This window comes from Hyla sarda, chromosome 10, assembly GCF_029499605.1.
Source record: "Hyla sarda isolate aHylSar1 chromosome 10, aHylSar1.hap1, whole genome shotgun sequence".
NCBI lineage: Eukaryota > Metazoa > Chordata > Amphibia > Anura > Hylidae > Hyla > Hyla sarda.
This window is the reverse complement of record NC_079198.1, coordinates 117161458-117177739: the sequence shown is the minus strand read 5'-3', so window position 1 is coordinate 117177739 and position 16282 is coordinate 117161458. Positions and strand designations below refer to the sequence as shown.

General features: G+C 40.8%; 1 protein-coding gene across 6 annotated transcripts in view; it reads left to right on the top strand.

Moving 5' to 3' along the window:
- LOC130293813 (claudin-16-like) overlaps nt 1-16282 on the top strand; it is a 35102-nt gene that overhangs the window by 2194 nt on the left and 16626 nt on the right. For 4 of the 6 annotated variants that reach the window (XM_056542944.1, XM_056542946.1, XM_056542943.1 and 1 more), the window contains exon 2: nt 2029-2148. In XM_056542944.1, coding sequence (XP_056398919.1) covers nt 2029-2148 — 120 coding nt within the window. Of the gene's footprint in view, nt 1-354; nt 461-1898; nt 1929-2028; nt 2149-16282 lie in introns of those variants that run through there. The other 2 variants (XM_056542947.1, XM_056542948.1) reach the window with 2 other exon arrangements.

The window sequence follows — 16282 nt, the reverse complement described above, 5'->3', positions numbered from 1 at the left end:
TTCGGTTCCTCACCTCCCTGCAACCCTTGGGCATTTTGGCTTCGGTCGAGATGCCATCAGTATACGGCTCCTCGGCTGATACCTAGGTTGAGGCCAGGTTCATTTGTGGCCCCTTAGTAGCTTCGGCGGAAAAGGGCATCGAACCTGGATCCTTGCAGGTGCCTTTTGGCCCGGAGGTGAAGGGTAGGTTTGTTGGGGGCCTCTCTCCTGTTGGAGAAGGGCTTAGCGATAGGCAGCACCCTTTGTGCACATTTTAGTGTGACACGTTTGCACTTTTTCTTGCACTTTGGGTGATAGAGAGCACTTGCCTTGGCTTGAATTTTTTTTTTTTTTTTCACAATATTCAATTGTTCCAGGACGACCGTTGAATGGTGAAACCATTGTATGTAGAGAACGAAACTCTATGGAAACCTGGGAATTGGTTCTGAAGCCCCAAAATGTCATCAAAAAATAGGAAAAAGTGAGGATTAAACAAAAACAAGTAGATAATTAATATAGATAAAGCAAATCCTTACATATAAAAGTAAGAAAGATCTGCTGGGAGCTGTAATCACTGTCTATGTAGAGGACAGGAGCTTCTTCAGGGTCCTCTACAGTACACAGTGTCCTAAAAATGTAAAATGGAGTCACCCCCAACTGGTGTCCAAAGGAGCAGCCAACCCTGGCACAGGTAAAGAGTACAGAACATGTAATACCTCCCTGTACTGTAGGGGGCGCTATCAGACACCAGTCAGTGCATACACTTCAGTAATACAGGTACAGAGTACAGAACATGTAATACCTCCCTGTACTGTAGGGGACGCTACCAGACACCAGTCAGTGCATGCACTTCAGTAATACAGGTACAGAGTATAAAGAACATGTAATACCTCCCTGTACTGTAGGGGGTGCTACCAGGCACCAGTCAGTGCATACATTTCAGTAATACAGGTAATAAGTAGTACAGAACATGTAATACCTCCCTGTACTGTAGGGGGAGCTACCAGATAGCCAGTCAGTGCATGCACTTCAGTAATACAGGTAATGAGTAGTACAGAACATGTAATACCTCCCTGTACTGTAGGAGACGCTACCAGAAACCAGTCAGTGCATACACTTCAGTAATACAGGTAGAGAGTACAGAACATGTAATACCTCCCTGTACTGTAGGGGGCGCTACCAGACAGCCAGTCAGTGCATACACTTCAGTAATACAGGTAAAGAGTAGTACAGAACATGTAATACCTCCCTGTACTGTAGGGGGCACTACCAGACACCAGTCAGTGCATACACTTCAGTAATACAGGTAAAGAGTACAGAACATGTAATGCCTCCCTGTATTGTAGGGGGCGCTACCAGACACCAGTCAGTGCGTGCACTTCAGGAATACAGGTAAAGAGTACAGAACATGTAATACCTCCCTGTACTGTAGGGGGCGCTACCAGACACCAGTAAGTGCATACACTTCAGTAATACAGGTAAAGAGTACAAAACATGTAATACCTCCCTGTACTGTAGGGGGCGCTACCAGACACCAGTCAGTGGATACACTTCAGTAATACAGGTATTTTACCAGTGAATGCCCATTCTGATCGGTCAGTTCTTCCCGCCATTGACACGTTTCACAGATCTGGACTGTCTGTAGTATTGTATGTTGAGTCTGATTTCAAGTTACAATGGTTCAGAAAAGACCACTGTATGGTGAAATATTGTATGTTGAGACCGTTGTATAAAGGAACGTGAAGGTTGTACTTTCACCTAAGGGCCTGATGGAACCCAAAACCCTTCTTCTATAGATAGCTTGTGATATCTTGGGGGCCCTCTAGATTTCTCATGGCTATTCGGGAGGTTGAGGTGATGCCCCCGCTGTCCTGATTTTAGCGTCTTCTTCTAAATTCCTCAGACACATTTAATAAACTTAGACATCAACTTCTGTTAAAATCTAAGAGGTAAAGAGCAGCCAGGCACAGCGTGAATCCCCAGCTGCCCGAGTTTATGTTCCAGCTTTTTGCTCTGTTATTCTTCAGAAGGGTTTTTCTTTCCCTTTAGATGGACACGGTCAGCGAGTGGCGTAAAATGGGCAGCACATCGGTGGAGGTCCTGTGCCTCGTCCTGGTCATCCTCTCCTTCCTATCTTTTATTGTGTGCAGCGCTACGGACTGTTGGAGGGTAAGAAGTCAGAGTGGCTTTTCTATATGACAATAAGGCTCGTAGGTTTTAAAGGGGTACTCCGGTGGAAAACTTTTTTTTTTTAATATCAACTGGCTCCAGAAAGTTACACAGATTTGTAAATTACTTCTATTAAAAAATCTTAATCCTTTCAGTGCTTATGAGCTTCTGAAGATAAGGTTGTTCTTTTCTGTCTAAGTGCTCTCTGATGACACGTGTCTCGGGAACCGCCCAGTTTAGAAGCAAATCCCCTTAGTAAACCTCTTCTAACTGGGCGGTTCCCGAGACACGTGTCATCAGAGAGCACTTAGACAGAAAAGAACAACTCAACTTCAGAAGCTCATAAATACTGAAAGGAGTAAGATTTTTTAATAGAAGTAATTTACAAATCTGTTTAACTTTCTGGAGCCAGTTGATATATAAAAAAAAGTTTTTTCCTGGAATACCCCTTTAAAGGGGTACTCCGGTGGAAAACTTTTTTTTTTTTTTTTTTAATCAACTGGTAATTACTTCTATTAAAAAAAAATCTTAATCCTTCAGTAATTATTAGCTGCTGAATACTACAGAGGAAATTCTTTTCTTTTTGGAACACAGAGCTCTCTGCTGACATCGCGACCCACAGTGCTCTCTGCTGACATCTCTGTCCATTTTATGAACTGTCCAGAGCAGCATATGTTTTCTATGGGGGATTTTCTCCTGCTCTGGACAGTTCTTAAAATGGACAGAAATGTCAGCAGAGAGCACTGTGGTCATGATGTCAGCAGAGAGCTCTTGTGTTCCAAAAAGAAAAGAATTTTCTCTGTAGTATTCAGCAGCCAATAAGTACTGGAAGGATTAAGATTTTTTAATAGAAGTTATTTACAAATCCGTTTAACTTTCTGGCACCAGTTGATTTAAAAAAAAAAAGGTTTCCACCGGAGTACCCCTTTAACCTCTTAAGGACCCATGACGTATGCATACGTCATGGGTCCCGGTCCTGCGATATATCGCGGCGGGCCCGGCGTCATAGTGAAGCCGGGACCCGCCTCTAATAGCGCAAAAAAATTCCAAAGTCCAAAATAGCGCATTTTTGATAACTTTTTATACCACAAAAAAGTGAATAAAAAGTGATCAAAAAGTCTGATCAGAACAAAAATGGTACCGCTAAAAACTTCAGATGACGGCGCAAAAAGTGAGTCCTCAAAGCGCCCTGAACACAGAAAAATAAAAAAGTTATAGGGGTCAAAAGATGACCATTTTAAACGTATAAATTTTCCTGCATGTAGTTATGATTTTTTTCGGAAGTGATACAAAATCAAACCTATATAAGTAGGGTATCATTTTAACCATATGGACCTACAGAATAAAGATAAGGTATCATTTTTGACAAAAAATGTACTGCGTAAAAATAGAAGCCCCCAAAACTTACAAAATAGTGTTTTTTCATCAGTTTTGTCGCACATTGATTTTTTTTCCCGTTTCACCGTAGATTTTTGGGTAAAATGACTAATGTCATTACAAAGTAGAATTAGTGACGCAAAAATTAAGCCATTATATATAATTTTAGGTGAAAATTTTTAAGAGTTATGATTTTTTAAAGTTAAGGAGGAAAAATTGAAAATGAAAAAACGGAAAAAGCCCGGGTCCTTAAGGGGTTAAAGGGGTTATACAGGAATAGAAAAAAACAGAAGTAGTTTCTTTCAAAAACAGCTCCATGTCTGTCCCAAGGTTGGGTGTGGTATTACAACTTGGCCCCATTCATTTCAATGGAACTGAGCTGCAGAGCCACACCCAACCTAGAGACAGACAGGGAGTGGTTTTTGAAAGAAATTACCTTTGTTTTTCACTTCCTGGATATCCCCTTTAATGGGCTATAACTTGGGCCATAATGCTGATCTGACAGATTGTAGCTATGGGGGGCGGTGAGTGGTTTGTGTACATGTGTAGACTGCAGGTTCCTTTTATAGATCTTGTAGCTTGTTTATGTTTGTGGGCTTCATTGACACTAGAGATGAGCGAACTTACAGTAAATTCGATTCGTCACAAACTTCTCGGCTCGGCAGTTGATGACTTTTCCTGCATAAATTAGTTCAGCTTTCCGGTGCTCCGGTGGGCTGGAAAAGGTGAAAGAGTCTCCTAGGACTGTATCCACCTTTTCCAGCCCACGGGAGCACCTGAAAGCTGAACTAATTTATACAGGAAAAGTCATCAACTGCCGAGCCGAGAAGTTTGTGACGAATCGAATTTACTGTAAGTTCGCTCATCTCTAATTGACACCATTATTATTTTTTTTTATATGTATCTAATGATGACATATATATAGGATCTGAGAGGGTACCTCCTATGTCCCCCGCTGATGCTGATGCACGTGCACCATTCTTAATAATTTAAAATAGCATACAAATAGAACATGTCAGGATACAGAACATAATGGTGACTGACTGCATGCACAGCCCGTTTTCTGCTGCACGTAGGGGAATCAGAACCTTTAGAGCGGGGTTTCCCAACCAGGGTGCCTCCAGCTGTTGCAAAACTACAACTCCCAGCATGCTGGGAGTTGTAGTTTTGCAACAGCTGGAGGCACCCTGGTTGGGAAACACTGCTTTAGGGTACGTTGAGACGAGCGTATTTACAGCGTATGTTACGCTGCAGATCCGCCGCTGAAGGACCTCTGTATGTTGCCTTAACATGTGCCTGCTCGGAGTGGCAATACGCCGCTATGAGCAGACACACTGTGGGAGATTTATCAAAGGATTTAGACTGTTTTTTTTCCTAAATATGTGCGACTTTTCAGCGACTTTTGCTTTAGAGGATTTTTAGAACGTGATGCATTCTAGTCTATTTTAGACAGAAAAATGCATTGGTGCTGAATTTATCAAAAGCGACTTTTCAGCGACAAGTCGCATCGGCTGAAAGTACGCTGAAATGTCAGACCATGCTGGAGCAGGTTTAAATACAGTCTAAAGCATAGATCCCGAAGTCTGTGCACAGAATTTATCAAGAGCCGTGCACCTTTTGAAAAATTAGGCGCACTGGCCTAACCCTCTGTAGTTGAGGCCGCTCCCCCTGCCCAATGAGCCAGGCCGAGAGCTGCCGCGAGGTGCGAGTATACTGCACATGCGCACGGTGACTCGCACATCTCAGTGTGTCTGCTCGTAGCGGCATATTGCCGCTCCAAGCAGGCACACGTAAAGGCAGCATATAGAGGTCCTTCAGCGGCGGATCCGCAGAAAAATCCGCGTGGAAAATCCGCTCGTCTGAACGTACCATTAGGGTATGTTCACTCGGGAGAAATTCTGTATAAATTCCTGGAAAAAAAATTCAGCTCTGAAATTTTGCTACATGAAGTTAACATTGCGGTGAATGGAATTCCCGCTGTCCCCTTCACACAGCATATTTTCTGCTGCAGAATTTCCACTGCGTAAATTCTGCATTCCGGATTCCGCAAATAGAATAAACATGTCCATTCTTTTTGCGGCAGAGTAAATGGGACTCTGAATTCCATCTGAAATCTATGTGTTGAGCCCAAGAAATTCCACATATATTTAGCACAAATTCCACACACATTTTGTGTGGAATCCGCAAAACTGCAAGAAAAAAATCTGCCAGCTTGGCGGAACGGAATCTGAGGGGAAGCATGGAAATTCTGCCATGTCAACATAGCCTTACTCTAATGTGTGAGTAAAGGGCACCCATACCATAGAGGACAGACTACTACCGCCAAGTGCCCCTCTAATGAACAGCCAGACCCTACTTTTTAACAAAGTCCTTCTCTCCCTCTTTTTAAAAAGGGTATGGGTACTTAAGGGCTATTCCCATGGAAAGCTTTTTATTTTTAAATCAACTGGTGCCAGAAAGTTAAACAGATTTGTAAATTACTTCTATTAAAAAATCTTAATCGTTCCAGTACTTATTAGTGGCTGTATACTACAGAGGAAATGATTTTCTTTTTGGCTTTCTATTATGTCACGACTACAGTGCTCTCTGCTGACCTCTGCTGTCCATTTTAGGAACTGTCCAGAGCAGCATATGTTTGCTATAGGGATTTTCTCCTGCTCTGGACAGTTCATAAAATGGACAGCAGAGGTCAGCAGAGAGCACTGTGGTCGTGACATAATAGAAAAAAAAAAAAAAACGCACTTTCCCTGTAGAATACAGACCCTAAAAAGTACAGGAAGGATTAAGATTTTTTAATAGAAGTAATTTACAAATCTAATATAGAGACAATGGAGAGGCTCCTGTCTGTCTGACCGTCACTAAAGACCCGAGCAACCCAACAAACACCTATACCCACGGTGTAAAAAATAGGGACAATATGTTAAAAGTAAATGGGGCTCAAAGGTCAAAGATATCTGGTTTAAAATAATTAATATTTATTAATATAGAATGATAATAGATTAAATAGAGAATGTACAGGGCCCTTGTACTCCCCTAATTAATTTAATTAAATATAAAATATAATAATACCTTTTTTAATTTTTTTTTTTTCCTCCTGTCTGTAGCACACCTGGGGGAGGGGTTAATTGATTAACTGCACTCAGGTGTCTAAAACTAACTGGGAAACTCTGTGAGCCCTGCTCTGACTGAGTCTAGCTGAAGCTGGGTCTGTATTCTAAAGTGTGGTATTATTAAGTGTTACATTTGAGAAGTTTTATAAGCAGAAGTTTAGAAAGCAGGAGTTGTAAGCAGGACCCACTGTAACTGTAAGTATTACACTCCCTTGATAAAAGTAGTTTTTCTTAATAGTTAATAACAGCTGTTTGTCACCAAGGATATGGACAGCAGGATTGGAGGTTTTCTTCAGTGCACATTGTGCCACATGTATACATCTCTGGAGCAGCAGCTTCAGGGTGAATACCGCTGTGACAAATGTGAGCATGTTGCCCACCTGGAAGCTCGTATTAGAGATCTAGAGGAGCAAAATGCAACATTGAGGGCGATTGACAATCTTACAGAGCAAGCAGTTAGTGGGGTAGAAATGGAGGTTGGAGAAACTAGCCAGGACGCTCAAGTAGGGAGCTGGGTTAATGTAGTTAGAGGGACTGGAAAGGGGGCAAGGAAAAGGAAGGTCACTTCTGCTTCTGATCTCCCAAGTAAAATTGCCAAGTTGGGCGATGATGCGAGGGCCTCAGTATCAGAGATGGCAACCCTAGTGGATACTGGTCTCCCTAACAGCCGGGGGAACAGCTCAACTAGTAGTGTGGGGGATGGTAACGCAGGTAGGCCAAGACAGTTAGTTGTGGTAGGGGACTCTATAATCAGGAAGACGGATAGAATAATTTGTCGCCAAGACCACCTCAACCAAATGGTTTGCTGTCTCCCTGGTGCCAGGGTTCGGCATGTGGTGGAAAGGGTGGACAAATTACTAGGGGGGGCTGGGGATGACCCAGCTGTCGTGGTCCATGTGGGAACCAACGACAGAATACATGGTAGGTGGAGGTCCTTGAAGAATAATTACAAGGAACTAGGTGCCAAGCTGAAGGGAAGGACCTCTAAGGTTGTGTTCTCTGGAATACTTCCTGTGCCATGCGCATCGCAGGAAAGACAGCGGGAGCTTAGGGAGTTAAATGCATGGCTTGAGTCGTGGTGTGAGGGGGAAGGGGTTGGGTTTTTAGAGCACTGGGCTGACTTTTCATTGGGGTACAAACTCTATTCTACGGATAATTTGCACCTGAATGGAAGGGGGTCTGCTGTGCTGGGGGAGAGAATCCTGGAAGGGGTGGCTGAGTATTTAAACTAGGTGAGTGGGGGGAGGATAATAAAGCAAAGAAAGCAGACAGTGGGATGGATAGGTTAGAGAGGGGTCAGGACATAATGGCGGGTGGAGAGGAGTCCTGTGGGGGGAGGTTAAGAACAGTGGATAAGGAGATTCATGCGTTACAAACCAGCTGTAAAAATAAATGTAGCCCGAAAAATTGTAATCCCAATAATTAAAAAAATTCCATTAGCCCCAATAACTCAATAACTACAATAAGCCCCATTAACTCAAAAAATACCATTAGCCCCAATAACTTAAATAACAACGTTAGACGCAATAACGCAAAAAATCCCATTAGCCCCAATAACTTAAATAATAACGTTAGACCCAATAACTCAAAAAATCCCATTAGCCCCAGTAACTTAAATAGTACAATTAGCCCTTATAACTCAAAAAATGACATTAACCCCAATAACTCTGAAAATCCCATTAGTGAGACTATATGTGTAAAACTTAATGGAAATGTAAAGTGTATGTTCACAAATGCCAGAAGCCAAGCAAATAAAATGGGGGAGCTTGAGGCCTTGATACTGGAGGAACATATTGATATAGTTGGGGTCACTGAGACATGGCTGGACTCCTCGCATGACTGGGCTGTTAATCTGCAGGGGTTTACATTGTTTCGCAAGGATAGAATGAACAGAAAAGGTGGTGGAGTCTGTCTGTATGTAAGAAGTGGTATGAAAGTCAATGTGAACGATGCCATAGTGTGTGATGATTCTGAGGAGGTGGAATCACTGTGGGTAGAATTACAAAAGGAGGGAAATACTGAAATAATAATATTTGGTGTAATCTACAGACCCCCTAATATCACTGAAGAGATAGAAGGTCGGCTGTATAAACAAATAGAGAGGGCCGCCCGGGCAGGTACAGTGGTAATAATGGGAGATTTTAACTATCCAGATATAGATTGGGGTCCGGGGCTGGCTAAAACTACAAAGGGGCGACAATTCCTAAATTTATTGCAGGATAATTTTATGGGCCAGTTTGTGGAGGACCCAACAAGAAGTGATGCCTTGTTGGATCTGATCATTTCCAACAACGCAGAGCTGGTTGGTAATGTAACTGTGCGGGAAAACCTTGGTAATAGTGACCACAATATAGTTACTTTTGACTTAAAATGTAGAAAACAAAGACAGATGGGGAAGGCAAAAACATATAACTTTAAAAAGGTAAATTTCCCTGGGCTGAGGGCTGCACTACAGGACATAGACTGGGGGGAGGTGTTCTCAAATACTGATACAGAAGGGAAATGGGACATCTTTAAATCAACTCTAAATAACTATACAGCTAAATATATACCAAAGGGGAACAAATATAAACGATTAAAACTAAATCCTACATGGCTGACAAATGAGGTTAAAAGAGCAATAAACCACAAAAAATTAGCCTTCAAAAAATACAAATCTGATGGGTCAGCTATAACATTTAAACAGTACAAAGAGCTTAATAAAATATGTAAAAATGTAATAAAAACTGCAAAAATTCTAAATGAGAGACAAGTGGCCAAAGAAAGCAAAAGTAATCCTAAATATTTTTTTAGATATATAAATACAAAAAAAACAAGGACAGAGCATGTAGGACCCCTTAATAATGATAATGGGGAGGTTGTCACGGGCGATCAAGAGAAGGCGGAGCTACTGAATGGGTTCTTTAGTTCTGTATATACTATGGAAGAAGGAGCTGACATTGGCCAGGTCAGTGCTGGTAACACATCATGTAATGTACTGAACTGGCTTAATGTAGAGATGGTACAAGGTAAGTTAAGTAAAGTAAATGTAAGCAAATCTCCAGGGCCGGATGGACTACACCCAAGAGTTCTTAGAGAGGTAAGTTCAGTAATATCTGTACCCTTGTTCATGATATTTAGAGATTCTCTGGTGTCTGGTATTGTGCCAAGGGACTGGCGCAAGGCTAATGTGGTACCAATCTTCAAGAAGGGCTCTAGGTCTTCGCCAGGCAATTATAGACCGGTAAGTCTAACGTGCATTGTGGGTAAATTGTTTGAAGGACTTATAAGGGATTACATACAGGAATACATAGGGGATAATTGTATTATAAGTGATAGCCAGCATGGGTTTACTAAGGATAGAAGTTGTCAAACCAATCTATTTTGCTTTTATGAAGAGGTGAGTAGAAGCCTTGACAGAGGAATGGCTGTGGATATAGAGGGGGGCTGTGTATATAGAGGGGGGCTCTGTATATAGAAGAATGGCTGTGGATATAGTGTTTCTGGATTTTGCCAAAGCATTTGATACTGTCCCTCACAGACATCTGACAGGTAAGTTAAGGTCCTTGGGCTTGGAAACTTTAGTTTGTAACTGGATTGAACACTGGCTCATAGATCGTACCCAGAGAGTGGTGGTAAATGATTCGTACTCTGATTGGTCCCCGGTTATTAGTGGTGTACCCCAAGGTTCAGTACTGGGCCCGCTGCTGTTTAATTTATTTATCAATGATATAGAGGATGGCATTAACAGCTCTGTTTCTATCTTTGCAGATGACACCAAGCTTTGTAGCACGGTACAGTCTATAGAGGATGTGCATAAGTTACAAGATGACTTGGATAGACTAAGTGTCTGGGCATCCACTTGGCAAATGAGGTTCAATGTGGATAAATGTAAAGTTATGCATCTGGGTACTAATAACCTGCATGCGTCGTATGTCTTAGGGAGGATTAAACTGTCAGAGTCACTGGTAGAGAAGGATCTGGGTGTACTTGTAGATCACAGACTACAAAATAGCATGCAATGTCAGGCTGCTGCTTCCAAAGCCGGCAGGATATTGTCATGTATAAAAAGAGGCATGGACTCGAGGGGCAGGGACATAATACTCCCCCTTTATAAAGCATTGGTACAGCCTCACCTGGAATATGCTGTTCAGTTTTGGTCGCCTGTTCATAAAAGGGACACTGCGGAGTTGGAAAGGGTGCAGAGACGCGCGACTAAACTAATATGGGGCATGGAACATCTTAGCTATGAGGAGCGATTAAAGGAGTTACAATTGTTTAGTCTTGAGAAGAGACGTTTAAGGGGGGATATGATAAACGTATATAAGTATATAAATGGCCCATACAAAAAATATGGAGAAAAACTGTTCCAGGTTAAACCCCCCCAAAGGACGAGGGGGCACTCCCTCCGTCTGGAGAAGAAAAGGTTTAGTCTAAAGGGGCGGCACGCCTTCTTTACCGTGAGGACTGTGAATTTATGGAACGGTCTACCTCAGGAACTGGTCACAGCAGGAACAATTAACAGCTTTAAAGCAGGGTTAGATACATTCCTGGAACAAAATAACATTAATGCTTATGCAGAATTATAAAACTACATCCCTTTCCCTTATCCCCTTACATCCTTCCCTTCAATCCCCTGGTTGGACTTGATGGACGTATGTCTTTTTTCAACCATACTAACTATGTAACTATGTAACTATAAAAATAATCTGCGACTTGAGCCTGTAATATCAATATAGCAATCTAATAATCCTGTGGAACAACACAATGCAAATGTTCATTCAATTGATCCTATTCTCAGAGATCTTCAATATAAAGCAGATAAAATGTAGCAGCTACAGATATACAGTTAGTCAATTGATGCAATGGTACCGTATCTGTCCAGACAGTGGCAACTCGATCCCACCGATACAATGTAGTGCTTGGTGAACAGTGAACAGTCACTAAAGATCACTCCTTATACATCTCTGTGTATACCACACATCAAAATGTCATATCAAATCAGCCAGTTGGCAATAAGCTCCGTACAATGCTCACCACTCCGGGGTGTCACGGATCTCCCTTCAGTGTTGTCCTGTGTGCCGGCTGTATAGAGTCTTTCGCCCGGTGACTAGCCTCAGTCAGGGATCGCACTGCTGGAGTCTCGGCCAACTCCTAAGAACGCAGCACTTGGTGGTGGGCACCGTTTGGGGGGGACTGCAGCGCTGTTAAGCGGAGTCCCTTAGTCGGACCAGCTGGGAATGGTGGCGGTCAGCAAGCATAAAGTCCTTATTGTGGATAGCCCGATTGGCTTTTTACTTGCAATTAATATAACGGCTGGATGCGGTATAAGGGTGAATAACCCGGCGGCGTTCCTCGTGCACAGGTCGCGCGCTCTGGAGATGGCGCACTGTAATAGATGCCTTGGATCTGTCGGATGATCGCTATTAAGGTCAGGCAAGTGTTCTATATTGTCAGGCTCAATATCGCATATTTAAAATCGCTGGACGCGTTTCAAAACCATCCTCGGTTTTTTCTTCAGCAGCGGAACGTGTGAACTATAAAATAATAGTGGTTTATATACCTTAAATCACGCCCCTTCATAATGACCTAAACTATGACCTCACATCCTGGGCAAAGAAATTCATTAATTTACATTTCAAAAACACACTACCTAATTACAAAGAACTCTAGTTATGCTTGTCTGTGGACATATCAACACTTATATACAAATTATAAAAAACCATATAAAAAGCATATAACATTATGAACAATATGCAATTGTAATAGTAACTTGAGGCATATGAGAATGAATCTCAATCACATGCTAAGAATATTAGTACTATTAGATGTCAGTAAAATAATAAAAATATATAACTGTATAACTGATAAAAATAAAAAATAAAAATAGTGTAGTGTGATATCTGATATTATACTATTCAAAAATTGTAGAATATGGGGGAAAAACTCTGGGAAAATAACAAATAAAAAATAGAAAATAAATAAAAATAAATATAAATAAAAATAAATATAAATATATATATTTATTTTTATTTTTATTTATTTTCTATTTTTTATTTGTTATTTTCCCAGAGTTTTTCCCCCATATTCTACAATTTTTGAATAGTATAATATCAGATATCACACTACACTATTTTTATTTTTTATTTTTATCAGTTATACAGTTATATATTTTTATTATTTTACTGACATCTAATAGTACTAATATTCTTAGCATGTGATTGAGATTCATTCTCATATGCCTCAAGTTACTATTACAATTGCATATTGTTCATAATGTTATATGCTTTTTATATGGTTTTTTATAATTTGTATATAAGTGTTGATATGTCCACAGACAAGCATAACTAGAGTTCTTTGTAATTAGGTAGTGTGTTTTTGAAATGTAAATTAATGAATTTCTTTGCCCAGGATGTGAGGTCATAGTTTAGGTCATTATGAAGGGGCGTGATTTAAGGTATATAAACCACTATTATTTTATAGTTCACACGTTCCACTGCTGAAGAAAAAACCGAGGATGGTTTTGAAACGCGTCCAGCGATTTTAAATATGCGATATTGAGCCTGACAATATAGAACACTTGCCTGACATTAATAGCGATCATCCGACAGATCCAAGGCATCTATTACAGTGCGCCATCTCCCGAGCGCGCGACCTGTGCACGAGGAACGCCGCCGGGTTATTCACCCTTATACCGCATCCAGCTGTTATATTAATTGCAAGTGAAAAGCCAATCGGGCTATCCACAATAAGGACTTTATGCTTGCTGACCGCCACCATTCCCAGCTGGTCCGACCAAGGGACTCCACTTGACAGCGCTGCAGTCCCCCCAAACGGTGCCCACCACCAAGTGCTGCGTTCTTAGGAGTTGGCCGAGACTCCAGCAGTGCGATCCCTGACTGAGGCTAGTCACTGGGCGAAAGACTCTATACAGCCGGCACACAGGACAACACTGAAGGGAGATCCGTGACACCCCGGAGTGGTGAGCATTGTACGGAGCTTATTGCCAACTGGCTGATTTGATATGACATTTTGATGTGTGGTATACACAGAGATGTATAAGGAGTGATCTTTAGTGACTGTTCACTGTTCACCAAGCACTACATTGTATCGGTGGGATCGAGTTGCCACTGTCTGGACAGATACGGTACCATTGCATCAATTGACTAACTGTATATCTGTAGCTGCTACATTGTATCTGCTTTATATTGAAGATCTCTGAGAATAGGATCAATTGAATGAACATTTGCATTGTGTTGTTCCACAGGATTATTAGATTGCTATATTGATATTACAGGCTCAAGTCGCAGATTATTTTTTATAGTTGTTATTGGTATTATTATATTTTATTATTGTGTATTTTATTACATTAATTAGGGGAGTACAAGGGCCCTGTACATTCTCTATTTAATCTATCATTCTATATTAATAAATATTAATTATTTTAAACCAGATGTCTTTGACCTTTGAGCCCCATTTACTTTTAACATAATTTACAAATCTGTTTAACTTTCTGAGACCAGTTGATTAAAAAAAATTGTTTTCCATGGGAGTACCCCTTTAACAGAGGCCATTACCATGAGCATCATGATACCTCTAAAATGGCGCTTTGGTGCACCGCTTGTCTGTTAATATCAGTTTTATTGATCTCCAAATGAGGCTGTTCAGTGCATTGGGGGCATTTATTTACCCCTTGGTGCTCCTCAAGCAATGCCTCCGCATGAATACTGAGCCACCTGCAAAACGAAAGGAAAGATCGGTAAATATGTCTGCACCCCTTAAAGAAGGGCACCAGGAAAGTATTCTCCTCTAATATTGTGCTTTATGTGTGTATGCATCGTACAGGGGCACATGGAATATGCGCCATTCTGATGTATACATGAACCCCTAAAGCCTTTCTTTATCTGCATCTCTCAAAATGCTGCGTTAACATGTAAGAATATTACAAATAATTTAAGGAAACCTGTCATATTGAAAATAAAACCCAATCTTCAGTTATTATGTTATAGAGCAGGAGGAGCTGAGCAGATGATATATACATTATAGTACAATCTGAAGGTATCATGATATAGAGCAGAAGGAGCTGAGTAGATGATATATACAATACAGTACAATCTGCAGGTATCATGTTATAGAGCAGGAGGAGCTGAGCAGATGATATATGCAATACAGTACAATCTGCAGGTATCATGTTATAGAGCAGGAGGAGCTGAGCAGATGATATATACAATACAGTACAATCTGCAGGTATCATGTTATAGAGCAGGAGGAGCTGAGCAGATGATATATACAATACAATACAATCTACAGGTATCAGGTTATAGAGCAGGAGGAGCTGAGCAGATGATATATACAATACAGTACAATCTGAAGGTATTATGTTATAGAGCAGGAGGAGCTGAGCAAATGGTATATACAATACAGTACAATATGCAGTTATCATGTTATAGAGCAGGAGGAGCTGAGCAGATGATATATACAATACAGTACAATCTGCAGGTATCATGTTATAGAGCAGGAGGAACTGAGCAGATTATATATACAATACAGTACAATATGCAGGTATTGTGTTATAGAGCAGGAGGAACTGAGCAGATGATACATACAATACAGTACAATCTGCAGGTATCATGTTATCATGTTATAGAGCAGGAGGAGCTGAGCAGATGATATATACAATACAGTACAATCAACAGGTATCATGTTATAGAGCAGGAGGAGCTGAGCAGATGATATATACAATACAGTACAATCTGCAGGTATCATGTTATAGAGCAGGAGGAGCTGAGCAGATGATATATACAATACAATACAATCTACAGGTATCAGGTTATAGAGCAGGAGGAGCTGAGCAGATGATATATACAATACAGTACAATCTGAAGGTATTATGTTATAGAGCAGGAGGAGCTGAGCAGATGGTATATACAATACAGTACAATATGCAGTTATCATGTTATAGAGCAGGAGGAGCTGAGCAGATGATATATACAATACAGTACAATCTGCAGGTATCATGTTATAGAGCAGGAGGAACTGAGCAGATGATATATACAATACAGTACAATCTGCAGGTATTGTGTTATAGAGCAGGAGGAGCTGAGCAGATGATATATACAATACAGTACAATCTGCAGGTATTGTGTTATAGAGCAGGAGGAACTGAGCAGATGATACATACAATACAGTACAATCTGCAGGTAACATGTTATAGAGCAGGAGGAGTTAAGGAGATGATATATACAATACAGTACAATCTACAGGTATCATGTTATATATAGAGCAGGAGGAGCTGAGCAGATGATATATACAATACAGTACAATCTGCAGGTATAATGTTATAGAGCAGGAGGAGTTGAGCAGATGATATATACAATACAGTACAATCTGCAGGTATCATGTTATAGAGCAGGAGGAGCTGAGCAGATGATATATACAATACAATACAATCTGCAGGTTACATGTTATAGAGCAGGAGGAGCTGAGCAGAGGATATATACAATACAGTACAATCTGCAGGTATCATGTTATAGAGCAGGAGAACCTATAACATGATACCTGCAGATTGTACTGTAATATATATATATATAAATATATATATGTATATATAATTTGCTCAGCTCCTCCTGCTCTATAACAGGATAACTGCAGATTGTACTGTATTGTAG